The following is a 16,275-nucleotide window of genomic DNA, read 5'->3' as shown; positions in this document are numbered from 1 at the left end:
ATCTCAGTGTTGCAATTTTGATTCAAACTTAGATATATAAATAGCAAAACAACACGCACAGATCATGAAAGGTATTGCGTATACATGTGTAAAATGTCAGATTTTCATCTTCACCTCCTCCAAAATCACAAGGCAGACTGTATCAAGATATAAATTATTTTACAATTTCAGGGTTTTTTTAGCCTGGCAAAGGGAATATATATTTGGCGAATTCCATCGGAAGAATCCGGGTAACCCAAGAAAGTTACTGCCTCTGATAATTGGACATTTTTCAAAAAATCTCACTAAATGCATGCTGTGTCACATCAACTCTAATTTTGATTTAATTTTGGATGCAATCCCAAAAACACAAGATAGACAATGTGTATTTCTAGCCAAAAGCTATTCTGAAAAGAAATATGTGTTCATAAACCTGCGAAAAAGAAAGCGCGCAAAAACAAAGAAAGACTGAAGAACACCTCGCGGAAAAAAATATACGTTCTAAAAGACCTCTAAGCAGGGCCGACACCAGCCTCGTCCAGATTTTAACCCAAAATTTTAAAAAAAATTATTTTGTTGGGAGAAAATTCCCAAGTTGGACAAGATTGATTTTTCTCAAGAAAAAGCTTATGAAATTTTCATAAGCTTTTTAAAATGTTGAAGAAAGAGTTTCAGAGATTCTAGATTTGAAAATTTTTTGAAGGTCATGCACCCAGAGCCCCCCTAGCTAGTAGCAAGATTTTGCCTCGTCTATAGCAAACGTCTGGTTACGGCCCAGCTAAAGGACACCAATTTTAACGTTATGTTTTTATTTAAAAGTTTACGGTTATAAAGTGGTACCACCAGCTATTATTATAGCTGCGTTCACACCTGTATTCAAGCTACTACCTGTGACTGGTGCCCAGAGTAGAGAAACGATAGCGCGCGCGGAGACTAATTGATTTGAACATTCTGTTGTTTCCTGTAACAAAACGGTTTATAATTTGACCAACTATCAAATAAGAGGCTTGTTTCAGCACGACATGCTATTAAGGAGATTTCGATAATGGGAATCCAAGTTTTAGGCCAAAATCAACAGCCGAAGCTATTTCAAAGGGTCTTAGCCCGATCATGACAAAACTGGTCAGACGATCGCATTATGATCTATTTCTGCGATTCAGGAGTAACCACCTTCAATATCGGATCCGACCAGGAAACTTTTGGAACGATATCGTAAGTTTGGTTCATTTTAACCATGTTTCTACTAATTAAATCAAACTATTTGCACTAATTTTTCAATCGGAACGAATGTTTCCGATTTCGTTATCGGCCATCTTCGGAAATCTTCGTGAGAGAATGCGGATGTACTCTGCCCAGCCTCCGACGGACAAATATTGCAGCTGTACGAATAATGGCGGATCTGTGATCTTCTCGCTTGTCATCGACTATAGGAATCTTTCAGGTTCTCTTCAAGCAACTGATACACTCCTGCATCAGGAAGTCGATGGAACGTTGGCGGAGCAATGGCTACTAGGAATCTAACGGAGATTTACGTTAATCTTCGCACTGAAATTAGTCGTTTCAAGGCGTATTCTTTGGGAGACTCCGGTGTACGTAGTGATAGTCCTGGGGTACTGTGAAACATACACCATACACCTTGTTGTTCATTGCAGTGACTCGCGATAACACTAGACGAACGACAATTTTTCACGTTATTTTTGTTTGGCTTGAAACAGGACGATGATACAGTTGCTCTTGTTAGAAGAACGAGTGATCTCGAACTTGGAATACAAGCGGGGGGACTCGGTTCACTACCTCCACAATGGTGGGTATATTTTCGTTTTGTTTAATTAGTAAAACTTTCTCTTCTAGTGTATGATATAAAGATAAATGTCAAGGGATCATTTGAGTTGTCTTTAAGTTGAGATTTATTGTTCAATAAAACTTAATTTTACATAATTTCAAACAGAACAGAATTTTAAAAGTAGACTTATTTATCACATTATTTCTTATATAATCGATTTTATATTATACAGAATCCAATCACTGAAAAGGTTTACCCGATGTATTTAATTCAGTTTATAGCCATATGTATTTCATTTATAATAAAAATTGGATAGGTAGAGCATAGTTCAGGAGCTTATCAGGGAAGTATTAATATAATTGCATTGATTTGACATTGACGGACATTCATGATTACTCCCTGAATTTGCAGCCTGGGATATGTACAGGGTATTTTTCCACATGGTTTTTCTCTAAAATGAAGTTGGTGACCCCCATTTTTTTGCATCTCTTAGCAGAAGCAAACAACTTGGTAAAACATGTTCTTCAAATATCCAAAAGTCAGGATATTTAGTATCTGGTTAGAGAAATTCTAAATTTTTCAAAGTCAGGAAAAAGTAGGGGTTTATAAGGATAGGATAATGACCCTCTTATTATTGCAAATAATATCAATACAAATTTAATACAGCACAAAGTGGCTATTTATTTGGTCGGTATTACTGTAGTGGACAAGTGTTGGTAAGCATTTGTTAGTAATTTCTTTTCTTTTTATTCACTATTTAGGGTTGACGTTGTTGAGGAGGTAGGTTTCTTGTTTATTTTACTTGATAATTGCAGACTGCACAAGTAATCAGTTTCATGTCGAGGCTCTTCCCATTGATACGTTTTACAGCTAACTCATAATGCAACAGTAAGACTACATTACACTCATTTTGGTCCCCCTGACTATGTGCTATGAAAATCTGGAAAAAGCAGAATATTGTATGTATCAAAGAATACCATTTTTTTAAACCCTCGGTTGCTTGAACCTCCTGATTTCTTAAAGCAATTTTTATTTCCCCTGGGGATTTAAGAAATCAGGATTCTACTGTAATATAAACAATGATAATTATTAATTTTATCAAATGAAAAGACAAATAAAAAGAGGTTAATCAGTGGAAGTGACTGATTCAATATTCTTTTAATCCTCTTGCAGATTCAGTATGAAATTACTAGAATAAAACAACGAAGTAAGTTTTAAGTTTTGGTTTTGATGCAACTTACTTTAATAATATTAGATTCCACTGATAGAGATGGCTCAGGCTTTAAGCCCTGTCTAGGGTCATCATGTCTTGTTCGTAACCGAACACTTACCTCTAAAAGTAGCTCTCTCTACCCAGGATAGTGACTCAGTACCGGCAAAATGTTTGGGCAACCTACTGGTAAATAAAATGCTTGGGGTGCAGGGCAGATAACATGTGATGGACTAGCATCCCATCTAGTGGGAATAGCAATACTCCTAGTCACTTCTTGCTACAAAAACCAGACTCCTGACACCAGTAAAACAGGGAGCTTCTCCAATTTAGGCTATGATTTGATTGCACTTAAATTTTAACGAATGAAGTATTATTTCTTCTTTACTGATTATTATACATTTCTTTCATTGTTTTCTGAGGATCATTTTGTTAGTGAATCATATCTAGTTTCAGACGTTCCCTTAATATTCTTGCTGATACTTAAGGTAACATGATTCTTGATGATGTCTTTATTTGGTAACAAGAGTTTATAAATTATGTTGATTGCTCATATTTTTTCTAGTGCAAGAGCTGTCCACTCTCCATGATCGTCATCTGAACCGACCAACCCTTGATGACAGTGTAGATGAAGAACAGACAATAGAAATAACAACCAAGGAAATAACACAGGTTAATAAGACATTCTGCTGTAAATGTTTTACACTTTTCAGCAATAAAATATTGTTTTTTATTGTGCCAGAAACATTACTCACAGTGTTTTTAAGCTAAGAATAGGAGGCGCATTGGCCTTATGGTTAGCGCACTGCACTCCAGATCAAGCAGTCCATATTCTAGCCCTGGCTGGGGTCACTGTATTGTGTTCTTAGGTAACTTTACTCTCATAGTGCCAGTTTAGAACTACCCCTAGCAGGTTAATGCTACAGATACCAGGAAAAGGAAATTTTCTGCCGAATGAGCCACTAGACTCAAAAACAGAACCAGCCTGTAAGGGCAATATGACAAATTTCTGGAGTAAACATGCATTGCATTCGTGGGGAGAAGCAATACTCCTGTTTGGTTCATGCTATATACATTAAACTGAGATATTAGCTAGGCCGATGGGACCCACTTCCACCCTTGTGAAGACTATCAGCTATCCCAATTTATTTTGCCAATAGTATAAGGTAATTACCAAAGCTGATCGTATTTTTGGTTTTCACAATAGTTGTTTCATCAATGTCAAGGCTCCATTCAAAGAATAGGAAGACAAAGTAGAACCACTTCAAAACAGGAGCAGCGTCTTCTAAGAAATGTCATGTCGTCATTAGCTGTCAGTCTACAAGATTTGTCCACCAACTTCAGAAAAGGGCAGTCATCATATTTGAAAAGTAAGTTGCAGTGTGTGAGAGAGGTAAGAGTTAAAAATGTACGGAAGCTAAAGATAATTTTCTTTTCTCAGGACTGAAGAACCGCGAAGAAAGGGAAAGGCAGTACTTTGACACAGGCCTACCAGCTACTAGCAGTGCACTTATGAATGAAGATGTAGTCGAGGACGATGAACTTTATGACAGAGTAAGTTAGAGCTCATTGATATCCATAAAATTAACTGACTTAACCTATGAACTCTGAGAGAAAGTACATGTACAGCTATTATTTTGAATCTCAATATCCTTCAGTGCTGCACAGTCTCTGGCTTTGCCTTAAAATCTATGATTCCAAACTAGTTTGACTTGTATTTTTTCTTAGTTCCAGATTTATTACCATATAATCCTTAAACACAGAAAAATACAAATCAAACTACCATAACATCCCCCAAAATAAGCATAAATTAAATTATCGATGAAGGTAAAGTTTCAGGTCAGTTATCTGCTTGCCACTGACACATCACAATATTGTGCTCAATCTGGTCCTATTATTGTTATTTATTTTGCTTGACTGCTTGACATATGTTTAATTTTTTTTTGTTTGCAAACAGGGCTTTACTTCAGATCAAATGAGGCTGGCTGAGGAGAATACAGCTATAATAGAACAGAGAGAAAAGGAAATACAGTCTATAGTACAATCAATATCAGAACTAAATGAAATTTTTAGAGACCTTGCTACCATGATTGTAGAGCAGGTAAGAATGCTTCTAGTCAAGAAATTTGGACTTACTTAGGATTCTATGTGAAGTCATAATAATTATTTGCAAAAACCTTGTTCATCGCTGAACCTCCAAGGGAGGCAGAAGTTTGTTCCAGAAATCAGAGGTAAAATTGCAACATTTAACTGATGGATGGCAAATGACTTTCAGTTCAAGTTATCGTGAGGTTTGACAAAATTAATATTAATTATCGGGATTCCACTGTACTTGCAAACAAAGAGGCCTACGGCATCTAGCATCCATTTTCCCATTAAAAGATATGAAACAAGAATGATAACCAGACATAGCTTTCTCCAGTCAGCCATATTTACATTTTACAGACTCTTATGAACTACTTGTAAGTCTTATGTCATTGAAAGGTTAATCAAAACTAACTGTAGTTAACTGGGCTGGTTTGAGTGCAAAGTTGACCCACAACCACTAACAAAAATGACATCATGTAACTAAGACTAACCAGAACTAACTGTAGTTAACAGCAATGATGTGACTGCAACTATTATTTTGTACCCTGGAAAATTATACAGGAATCTCAACATATCATTGAGTATTTGATGACAATTTACCTTGTCTCCACAGGGTTCAATATTGGATAGAATAGATTACAATGTAGAACAAGCAGCTGTTAAAGTAGAAGAGGGCTTGGAACAACTCAGAAAGGTGGGTGCTCTATTTGATCCCAGTATCCCCTTAATGCCCCTTAACAGCTCTTTTAATGGTATTTTAGCAAATTATGGTTGTGACCTGGGTGTTCTCTGGGCATAACACAAAATTGGCAAGAGCCAGGGCATTGGATTTACCTATGCGCTATTTTAACAAAAATGATTTGTTTTTAAATAAACTCCCATTGGTATTCCTGGCTGTGTAACCAACCTTGACTGTGGAATATGGCAAGTGAAGGCCTGACCAAACAGCAATGCAAGTAGACGCAAGTTGGAAACTTGCATCCATTTGCGTCTCTGTTTGGCCAGGACTTGCAATCACTTTGGTAGAGATCATATTTGCACTTAAGTTAATGCATTTTTTTCACCGTTTGGCCACCCATCACAAGTCAACGCATTTTTTGCAGTTTATTTCAAACACTGAATTGCACCTGGTAGCATTTAAATGATGTTTTGCAAACTTGTGTGCGCTTGTGAATAAACTTGTGTGTTCATTTGGCCTTCCAACACAAGTCTGTAAGCAGGTTTAATTTGCAACTTGCGTTCACTTGCGTTACCGTTTGGCCGGGGCTTAACTCTCTTAGTTTATTTTCAACAAAATAAGAAATAATATTATGTAATGTCATAAACATAATTTTCTTTTTTTTCCATAGGGTGAAAAGCACCAGAAAGCCTCTCGCAAGATGTTGTGTATAATCTTTTTAGCTATTGTTGTAATTATTATGCTCTTAGCTCTTGTTATAACAAAAGCAAAATAATGAGTATATTAGTGTATTGATCATTGGATGTGATCCTCTTTAGGTTGTTTCATATTAATTTGTACATTTGATACAAAATAAATAGTTAATTAAATTTAAAACTAAGTTTTTTATCATTTAAGGTGTTTTTTAAATTCTGGTACGGTTTCTCTTGTCAAAATAGACTATGCATCAAAAACAAATGTCTGGGTAAGGGATCAAGAAAGATTAAGTTATAACATTCAGTATTCTGTTGATGAGACTTGCACAACGAAGATTCATTCATGTTTTTGTTTTTATTGGTAAACATGTGGAATTCTCAGCGCACCTTCAGTCTTTCAAGTAGCCCAAAGGAAAAAACAAAACAAAATTGTAGTTGTTAACACTAGAAAAAACGAATGCATGATTTAAATACTGCATGTTACTAATACCATTGGCATCATCTTTGGAAACCCATAAGAAAATGATTGGGAAAAGAGCAAGACAAAACAATTTGTAAAAACAAATAACGCAAACAAAACTTACATTCACACCATAACAGAATGTTTTAACTTTCTCTTTCTTCAATATGTATTGACATACACAAGAATTACCATTAGGCTGTAATTTTAAGAATGCTACATATTTGCCGATGCCGTCACAAGTTTATGCAAAAAGAAATTGGAATGAAAAAAAATAAAAATCTTTGCAAGTCACTTTGGACATTGATAATCCCATTTCTTCAATATAACACTGCCTTGGCTCTCTGTTGCATGTCTTGCTGCATTCTTAGGGTATACACCCTGACTGGTATGTAAACAGGTGATGTAACAGATTAAGTCGGGTTTACACAGGCAATTTTTATGTGACAAATATATTTGACAAATTTATTTGTCAATAGCCCAAAGTTTAGTACGCCATTAATGACCTTATATATCACATTAAAATTGACCAATTTTTCTCATTTTTTTCGTGAGCTAATAAAAGTTGTCACATAAAACTTGTCGCATAAAAATTAACTGTGTAAACCCAGATTTACACAGAACTGCTAGCCTGTGGAGAGCCTGCTTGTAGGCCACAGAATTACTTATAATAAAGATAAATTTTTACTGTGAAGTTGTAACAATTTTATTGATTGGGAGGAAATTCATTTCATTCAATCATGGGGAGCAGGAATGACCCAGTGGTGAGAGCACTCACCTCCCACCATTTTTGCCCAGGTTCAATTCCCATACCCAGGATCATATGTGGGTTGAGGTTGTTGTTGGTTCTCGTCCCTGCTCCAAGGCTTTCTCAACATGTTCTCTTCTTTTCCTCCCTCCACAAAAAACCAGCACGTTTAAATTCCAATTTGAACAGGAAAAGTGGATGAAGAGCCACAATGTGCATATTTATTGTGGCTGAAAATCCTATTTGTTATTTTTTATCATTTGGCTCTTATGTTGACGGGGTGGGGATGCTTGGTGGCTTCCTGGTCCAAACTTTGTTTGATCTCTAAAAAATAGCATACTAGAGCAGACAGACAAATTAGAAATATAGTGATATTAATAATGGTAAAGATGTTGTCATCCAATGTTTTCATTGAAAGAAATTTTAAAGATTTCACCACCAACGTGGTAAGCTTATGACAGTCCTTCTTTATTTCTTCACGTGCACCCTAAAAGATGAGCATGCTCCCATCAGAGCATTGTTTAGAGTCACTAAGTGTCAATAAATATATGCGAGAAAGTACAAAACGGTAAAAAGTCCCCACAATAGGCAGATCCCCCCCCCACCCACATGACCCCACCCCTAGGTGGGCTATAATTATTCCAAATCGATATTTGGAAAAGAGAACAATTATTTAGAAAAATCAAGTGGAATTTACCAAAAATTGCTGAGTCAGTTTTTTCATAAATTAGTTTTGCAAATTCGTCACATTTTTGGTTTTCTTTTATAGGTTGAGTGAAAATATTCTCCAAATTAAAAAAAAAGACTTATGCAAAATATTAAAAAACAAAACAAGTTTTCTTGAAGGAAAAAAAGAAAAAAAGAAATTTGCTCGCCCGATAAGGGACTTGAACCCTTGACCCTCAGATTAAAAGTCTGATGCTCTACCGACTGAGCTAACCGGGCTCGCTTAGAAAATTTGGTTTGTTTTATTATTATTTAATTACATATATTATAAAAGAACAATGGAAGCCATATAAAAGATTGCCTCGTTGTGGTGTTATCTGTTCCCGGTAAGTGAAGGTTGAATTTTCGTGAAATCTTGTTTTGTTGTTGCTCTTTTTCGACAAAATGCACCTTATGTACTATCTTAACGACGACGGAAAGCGAATTTACACGCTAAAGGTAAGTTAAGGATCAAATTTATGCTTTGGTTCCGTTGTGATCGTCTTGTTGTTACTTACAATTTCGACTTCGCTTCTTTTGTGAAACATCCACGTGCAAACGATGCACAAACATTGAACTTGTGTATTTTCTCTCGATTTTGCAGAAGAGTGATCCTTTAGGTCAACCAACAAAGTCTGCTCATCCAGGTAATGTCGTAGTTCTTTTGTTGGTCTAATCTGCTAAACGAAATCACATGGAAATATGGTGGTACGGTGTGCAAAACTTCAACCTGAGATCAAGCATTTTGTAACTTTGTCTCATAAGCTTGTCAGAGTAACCTGAAAAAAATGCCTGATCGCAGGTTAAAGCTTGAGCGGAGCAATTAACTTCAGAATACCCGGCCACTTCATGTACATGCGTCAAGACCTTTTGTAGAACGAGGCATAACACAATATAGCTGTTTGAGCTTACATTAAATGTTTTGATCATACATTTTCTCACTGGTAAAAGGTAAAGCAACTTTATTTATACACGGTTTGTGTTTAAAGCTAGAAGCTTGTGGGGCCGTGTATATGAAACAAATACTGAACAAATATAATCTAAATGAACATAACATGATTAAAAATCCCAACTGGCAGGAGGCAGACCAGTTGGCTATTCACAAGCATGACCGAAGATTTGAACTCGCGATCGGGATGACCGAGAACAAATCCAGATAGTGGTCAGAACAGGACTTGAACCCGGGACCTCTGGATTTCAAGTCCGGCGCTCTAACCACTCCATATAGATTTGGAACGTTCATCCACCATGGGTGAACCACCACGCAGTGTACCCACCATGGGATGAACTACCACACAATGCACCGGAACCACCACACAGTGCACCAAAAGGACTGGGCACCACAAAGGAAACAGTTCGCGTGACAAGAAAAACATGACATGAGAGACGTAGACATGAAGATCGTTCTACCGCAGTAGTTGTGTTGTTTCTTGTACAGGGCTGGAAATAATTTTCGAACATTGAACGGTCAAGATGTCCGGCCAAATCCATTTTAGCTCGGTCATACCTCGTTTCTGCTCGGACAAAAATGCAACATGTAATTTTCCAATAATTATTAAATATATGTAAAAATATAACACCTTCCGCCTTAAGAAATAACATTCCGTTTAAGTAAATTCCTTTTAACTACAGGTAACGAAACTGCACTGTTGACTGTGGAATTTAGATTGCCGTCTGGACTCTATTTTTTGCTTTGCTGATAAGATTGAATGAATTGCTCGTTACATATACGATGTTGCTTACCTCAGGTCGGAACCGTACGTTACAAAAACAGTTTAAATTTTTAAAATTTCTTTTATCAATAGTTCCTTTTTTTCAAATCTATTTTCTCTTGCTTTTATGGCAAGAAAACATTTTGTGCAGAAGGTGATTTGATTAAGCGAATATATTTTCACGTCTATAAATACTGCAAGCAGTTGAATGAAAAACCGTTTTGTTTCCATGAATGAGAACCGTTTTCAAATAGTTAATACATGAAAAATAGCAATGAGATCAGAATTCAGTAATTATTAAAGCGGGTTTGCATTCTAATAACTTATCTGTTTCTTTTTTGCAAGTTCAAATTTATGCAAATTTCGTGTGAAATGTAATTTGACTCCACACTGTCTTGTTTTCATGTTCATGAATGGTGAAAACAAAATTGTTTCTCCGGCTCCTAATTTAAGAAATGTGTATTTTCGTGGATGAAACCCTGTTTCACTTGAATTGAAAAATCAATTGCTGGCTGCAATCTTATTTAATTTTCCAAGTTTTAAAGTAATTTTTTGTTGAATGAATGAATGAGTGATGCAAGTGTCTGGCTCATGTCTAGCTCATTGTATTTGTCTATTGGCTTCAAACTTTGCAAATAGCACAGTAATTTTCAGTGCTTGGGGTCGCTAATCATCATTTTCAATGATTTTACAAAAGTCTTGTGGTATCCTTTTTGGAACTTTAAGTTTTTGAAAAAAATCTAATAATGTCACTTCCGGATTGTTCTCATCAATAGATGTAGATTTCAGATTTCACGTTGCGTTTCCCAGCGATTATTAAAACAACAAGCAGCTAGAAGAACATTTTTAATGGCTTCATACTTGAAAACGACAAAGTATATTCCCCTACACTATTAGTAGAAAATAATAATTCCAAACTTGCGACCGCAAAGAAAGTTTTAGTCGCCAAAGGAAAAAAAAAAAAGTTACAAATTCGACCGCATCGGTCCCAACTTTGAGCCCTGTAACTATTATAAATATTGCAAAGAAGTCAAAGATTGTTTTAATCATAGTTTATAATATTAATTGTACCTTTATATTCTGAGCTTTGGAACTATATTAATCGTTTAATTCAGTGCAGGAGGAAACGGACAACTTGGGAAAATATTTTAATTTGAGACCGCAACACGCGAATTGTAAACAAGAGTTAATTCGATCAGTTCCTTTTTTCGGTTGGAAGTTTCGCAATACAGCAAGGTTTATACACTAACAGAAGGTAGACAACAGCATTGAAAACTAAGTTTGTTTCAATATTACCATTATTTTCGACTTGTGACCGGACAACATGACCGGCAAGGCGAAAATTTGACCGGTCAAGTCCCCAATCAGGCCGGACATTGTCCGTTGACCGGCCGTTATTTCCAGCCCTGCTTGTACGTTGTTTCTTGTCTAGTATTTCGTAATTAGCATTTGTTATGTTCTGGTATCGTAATGTTTCCCATTATAAATATAGCTGAAAATCAGCGTTAGTTAGTTCATGTTGTTGTCTGCCGAGAGGTTTTTCGTCTGTGCGCGTCCGGGAGTCGTCCGGGTCTGTTTGATTCTTTTATCATCCGTCCGCTTCAGTCAACGGACTTATATAAAACGTGAAATAATGTTCTGAGATGGCGGTAGGATCGAACCATGGTCTTGCCTGAACTATAGTGGCATATGCAACAGTGAACACTTGCGCTTTGCGTATAGTAGACAATGGTGCAAGAATGTCACAATGAACAAGCCGGAATAAAAACTTAAACATTGCCCTGAAAAGTCTATTTAACGAAACGCTCAATCAAACTGAAGCAATCAACATAAACTTAAGGACGCCTAACGTCTCTCTAAAACAAGGTCATAGCTTTCTCAAAATAAAGCTACGCAAGACGTACACAATCTCTTTTTTTTTTCAAAAACCTTACATAAGGTCAACGCGCAAAAGTTCACTAAATCATGCAAACAATCTTGCAAATCTATTTTAATTTTTTTTGGTTAGATTTCCCATCATTTTCTCAACAAAGATTGCGTTAAATAGTAGCGTGACTTTCGATAAACGACATACGATACGCGGGAGTTATTAAAAGCTGCGAGAAAAGTCAAACGGTCTCTTGTTCACAGCGGCCCTGTATATTATAACAATTAGAAATTTCTGTCTACTAAATCTTATAGATCCCATCATATAAAGTTAGTCTGTCTCGGTTATACACTGAAGTCTTCCATTCTAACTGCACAGGAGTATTTTGCTCTTGTGTTCTACGCGGCGATTTCTTGTAAAGTTTAACTTGAATTCTGTTAGTTTGTGCTAAACAGAATAAAAGATCCTGCCGATCGTGCGGTGGCATAAAGCGCACGGAATAAAGCGATAGTCGTTCAATAAAAATCGTTCATGTTAAAAGTCACATCATCGATTGGTCATGGGTACACTGTGTGGTGGATGCCATGTGTCATTGGTGCACTGTGTGGTGGGTGCACTGCGTGGTGGTTCATTGTGTGGTGGGTGCACTGTATGGTAGGTGCACTGTGTTGTGGTTCACCAGTGGTGGGTGCACTGTGTGGTGGTTACGCTGTGGTGGGTAACGTTCCAAACCCTGCTCAACCACTCGGCCACGCTGCCTCCTGTACTGGTTTGTCAGCTGACCTCAGATAAATTATACTCTTGTGTTTAAAACTCACGGTTTAAGTGTTGCCATTAAAATTTGGAAGTTGTGTGCACTGCACTGTGCTCACAGCTCTGATGCTAGTGCATGCCACTGCATGCAGTGGTATTACTTGCATTGTCATATAAGCAATCATACTGCAATTTAGAGTGCAAAATTGTGCAAGCCAAAGGAAAGTCCAATACCGTACAACAACATCGCCCCTGAAAATACATGTAACTAAATTTCAAATGCCAGCCATTATGGCAATTGAGGAAACTGTTTTTATCCTTGGGTATCTAATCGAACAGAATGGAACTGAAATTCAATTGAACTCAATTAAACACCAACTGTTCAATTGGATTCAGTAATCAAACAAAATTGAACCACTACTTTGCTGTAAGTTTGATTATCAAAACAATCAAACCAATCAAAGAAAATCCAATTTGATTTTGTTTGTTTGATATTTGTGTTCAACTGACCAAATTTTATTGTGAGTTGGATTTTGTTTGATTACCGAACCCATGGGTTCGATTGCCGAGCGTTTGATAAGATACCCCAATTTACCTTATTATAGGAAATTAATGCTTCATGAAATAAACGCAAATTTTTGAAACTCACATTAATTTTTATTTCTACGTGCTGTTTATTAAGTGGAGCGTTAATTCCCATGACCTTAATTTCCATTATTTTGGCGCCAATTTCGCAATACAGTCGAGATGTTCTTGGCTCCTAGGACAAAGCATTATTTTATCAGGGTGGTATCACTAAAACTGTGAAGAATGCTCAAAGCGATCTGATTCCTTTGCTTAACCCCCACGTTCTTCCTTCCCTTCCCGTTAATTTTCAAATCGCATTAATTTCATTAATTAACGCAAGCGTTTATTTCCTATAATAAGGTAATTTAATTCCTTAAGCCTAAAATAATCTTAAAGCTCAATAGTTCAGAGTTATGCTTGTATTCATTAGTTTCTGTTCTGCTGATCTGCCTTACATCTTTCGTCTTTAACCAATATTGTATTTTTCATTTCCCTTTGAGGCTTGAGAAATCAGGATTCCACTGTGTTAGAAAAGTAAATGTCTATCGGCTTCTCCTTGAATAAGTGGCCCCCGCCTTATTAAATCTTAATTTAAAATAAGTACTCCAGGCACTAATAGTTATTTTAAAAATTATTGTACTTAAAATTTGATTATAGAAAAATACATACACAATTATTTTTCTCAAAATTGGGTTTCATACTGTACATATGGACTGTCTGTTTATTTCATAGTAATTAATGCAAAAAGTTGACATTATTATTTTCTTTCTTTTTAGCTCGCTTCTCTCCAGATGATAAGTACTCTCGGCACAGAGTGACGTTAAAGAGGAGGTTTGGAATCTTGCCTACTCAGCAACCCAAACCCGTCTATTAATGAGAGACAAATGGATTTTTTACACATGTGGAATGTACAGTCTGTAATATAAACTGCTTGAACAATGCATCAATATACTTTCCTCACATTATTGTCAGCGAGGAGGATGTGGCTGCTCTTATGTTATTCTATGGCTTGAGGCGTGAAGAGTTCAATTTTATATCTTTCATTAACATCAACAACAAAAAAATGTCATTTTTATACCTTACACAAATAAGGGAATAATGCCAAGAAACAGAAGTGATACCCACTTATGAGGCCATGAACAGGATGTGTGACTCAGTGAACCTGGGATCACAAGTTTTGCATTGAAGAGGAAATGCTTTCTCGATGCAGATATCCGAGAGATCCAAGTGTTTCAATATTCCTTCCATCTCCAGTCCGTTATCATCTATTGAGCTGGAACTTTGATGACCTCTTCTAATGTTATAGGGCTGTTTGACTGACTGTTAGAGCTAACAATTTTGTAATCAATACTATTAATTTGTTGTTGTAAGATAAAAATGTCAAAATTAAACTTGGTTGCATTGGATGTACTTTAACCTAAGCCAGAGATAAAAAGAGCATTTATATATTTGGACACTTCAGGGCTGTAACTAGCAAGAGGCAAGACGAGGCACTTTCCTCGTCTAGATTTTTACCCAAAATTAAAAACAAAATATGTTTTGTTGGGAAAATAATCCCCAGTTGAACAAAATTGATTTTTCTCAAACAATACATGATGAAAATGTCTCTGAAAGAGTTTCAGAGATTCTAGATTTCAAAATGTTCTGGAGGGCATGCCTCAAGAACCCATTAGGAAGATCTTGCCTTGTCAATAGCAAAGGTCTGATTACGGCCCTGCACTTGTTTTGATTTGAAGTTCCATTGATCATGACTGGGATCATGTTTTGCTATATCATTTATTGGCCAACTTTCCCCTAAAAGGTGCTGTACTCTGGATACTCTGAAATGTTTTCTTTACAACCCTGACTCATTTCAGGAAACTCCCCACTTTTTTTTTTTTTTTTTTTTTTGACTTCCCTCTCTTTCCAAATATTTTTCTGGACTTTGTTTATTTTAATATTTTAATGGTTCAGATTATTCAAGTAATTTTCCAAATCTCTAGCTTTTATAATGGAACCGTTCAGATTATTCACACAATTTTCCAAATCTCTGGTTTTTATTGAGTATGCCACATGATCCCCCCTCAAAAAATTGTTTTGTAAACTGTTTTATTTTTAACACCCTGAAGAAAAATATGTATGTGCTTATGAATGTAAACTACATGAGACTGAAATTAATCCCATATTTTGCTGAAATGATTGAGATTTGAGGTTTAACAACCTTGATATTTCCCTGGTAAAAGTAAAAAATATGTCATTGGGTGAATATTACCCTGTGGGGCTACCTGGCTGGGGGGTCCCCTCATATCAAAAGGATGATGAAGGGGTAGGGGGGGGAGCCTAGAGCAAAGTGGTCCATACTTGCCGGAGCTTATCCTGGTTTCTATTAGCATAAAGCAGCTAGAATATTTCTACTCCCCCCTGAATGGGATGCTAGTCCATTGCAGGGATTTTTTTTCCACCTGGGTGGAGAGAGGCACTATGAGAGTAAAGTGTCTTGCCCAAGAACACAGCACAATGACCCTGGCCAGGCCTCAAACCTGGAGCACTCAATCTGGAGTCCGGCGCACTAACCATTAGGCCACCGCGCCTAAAGATGGTGATGCTCATTGGAAAAAAAAAATTAACCCAGAAAAGAGATCATTTTTATGCTTGATCTGTCCAGACTTCCAACATAGTATGACGGCAACTGAGACCAAAATCCTAAATTTACACCCCTAAGCAAAATGATGAGCATCCCCATTCCTTTAAAATGGGAGTCCCCCCCCCCACCCTCGGTGGCCACCTTTTGAAAGTAGTCACCTCCCTGAAAGGGAAGCTGCTGTATACTGACAGTGTGAAACAAAGGGGGCCTGAAACAAAACAACAGTAATATCACGCTGTCTAACACTCTCTTATGTCACCCAATAATTTACCAACTGCTCGAAGAAAGTGGACCCTCAGTTTATCCTGTTTATATTAATAGCTCTAGTCTCAATCCCCTCCCCTGCAAAGAGCTCCCACAGTCAAAAGTCAAGGGTCATGTTATTTTTAGTGCAAAGGTTAATATC

General features: G+C 36.7%; 2 protein-coding genes and 1 non-coding gene across 6 annotated transcripts; 2 read left to right on the top strand and 1 right to left on the bottom strand.

Annotated features, from left to right (window-relative positions):
* Window positions 1–909: 909 nt before the first annotated feature.
* On the top strand, window positions 910–7,588 carry LOC144651797 (syntaxin-16-like). Of its 4 annotated transcripts, none has more exons than XM_078511795.1 (10): window positions 910–1,191; window positions 1,695–1,783; window positions 2,524–2,542; window positions 2,936–2,969; window positions 3,538–3,644; window positions 4,180–4,342; window positions 4,414–4,526; window positions 4,930–5,073; window positions 5,674–5,754; window positions 6,410–7,588. In XM_078511795.1, exons 1-10 carry the CDS (start codon window positions 1,090–1,092, stop codon window positions 6,512–6,514), a joined length of 957 nt encoding a protein of 318 aa, XP_078367921.1. In that variant the 5' UTR covers window positions 910–1,089; the 3' UTR covers window positions 6,515–7,588. The 4 variants fall into 4 exon arrangements, with proteins under 4 accessions (XP_078367921.1, XP_078367922.1, XP_078367919.1 ...); XM_078511796.1 differs by lacking the exon at window positions 910–1,191 and adding an exon at window positions 1,361–1,568; XM_078511793.1 differs by lacking the exon at window positions 910–1,191 and adding an exon at window positions 1,361–1,589.
* A 926-nt stretch (window positions 7,589–8,514) lies between these two features.
* On the bottom strand, window positions 8,515–8,587 carry Trnak-uuu (transfer RNA lysine (anticodon UUU)). Its single transcript has one exon. It is a non-coding gene; the product is annotated as a tRNA-Lys (tRNA).
* Window positions 8,588–8,654: 67 nt separating this feature from the next.
* LOC144651986 (H/ACA ribonucleoprotein complex subunit 3-like) lies at window positions 8,655–14,649 on the top strand. Its single transcript, XM_078512064.1, has 3 exons — window positions 8,655–8,806; window positions 8,952–8,994; window positions 14,023–14,649. The coding sequence occupies exons 1-3, from the start codon at window positions 8,753–8,755 to the stop codon at window positions 14,118–14,120; spliced, it is 195 nt and encodes a 64-aa protein (XP_078368190.1). The 5' UTR covers window positions 8,655–8,752; the 3' UTR covers window positions 14,121–14,649.
* Window positions 14,650–16,275: the final 1,626 nt, after the last annotated feature.

Source organism: Oculina patagonica, chromosome 4 (assembly GCF_052425735.1).
Source record: "Oculina patagonica isolate OP01 chromosome 4, crgOcupat, whole genome shotgun sequence".
NCBI classification, from domain to species: domain Eukaryota; kingdom Metazoa; phylum Cnidaria; class Anthozoa; order Scleractinia; family Oculinidae; genus Oculina; species Oculina patagonica.
Note: the sequence above shows the minus strand (reverse complement) of the source record. Positions and strands in the feature narration are given on the sequence as shown.

Coding starts and splice junctions, on each gene's coding strand:
- LOC144651797 (XM_078511793.1), top strand. CDS start 1,482: ATGGCTACTAGGAATCTAACGGAGATTTACGTTAATCTTCGCACTGAA. Junction 1,590..1,694: donor TACGTAGTGATAGTCCTGGG/GTACTGTGAAAC, acceptor GGCTTGAAACAG/GACGATGATACAGTTGCTCT. Junction 2,970..3,537: donor TACTAGAATAAAACAACGAA/GTAAGTTTTAAG, acceptor TATTTTTTCTAG/TGCAAGAGCTGTCCACTCTC.
- LOC144651986 (XM_078512064.1), top strand. CDS start 8,753: ATGCACCTTATGTACTATCTTAACGACGACGGAAAGCGAATTTACACG. Junction 8,807..8,951: donor AGCGAATTTACACGCTAAAG/GTAAGTTAAGGA, acceptor TCGATTTTGCAG/AAGAGTGATCCTTTAGGTCA. Junction 8,995..14,022: donor AACAAAGTCTGCTCATCCAG/GTAATGTCGTAG, acceptor CTTTCTTTTTAG/CTCGCTTCTCTCCAGATGAT.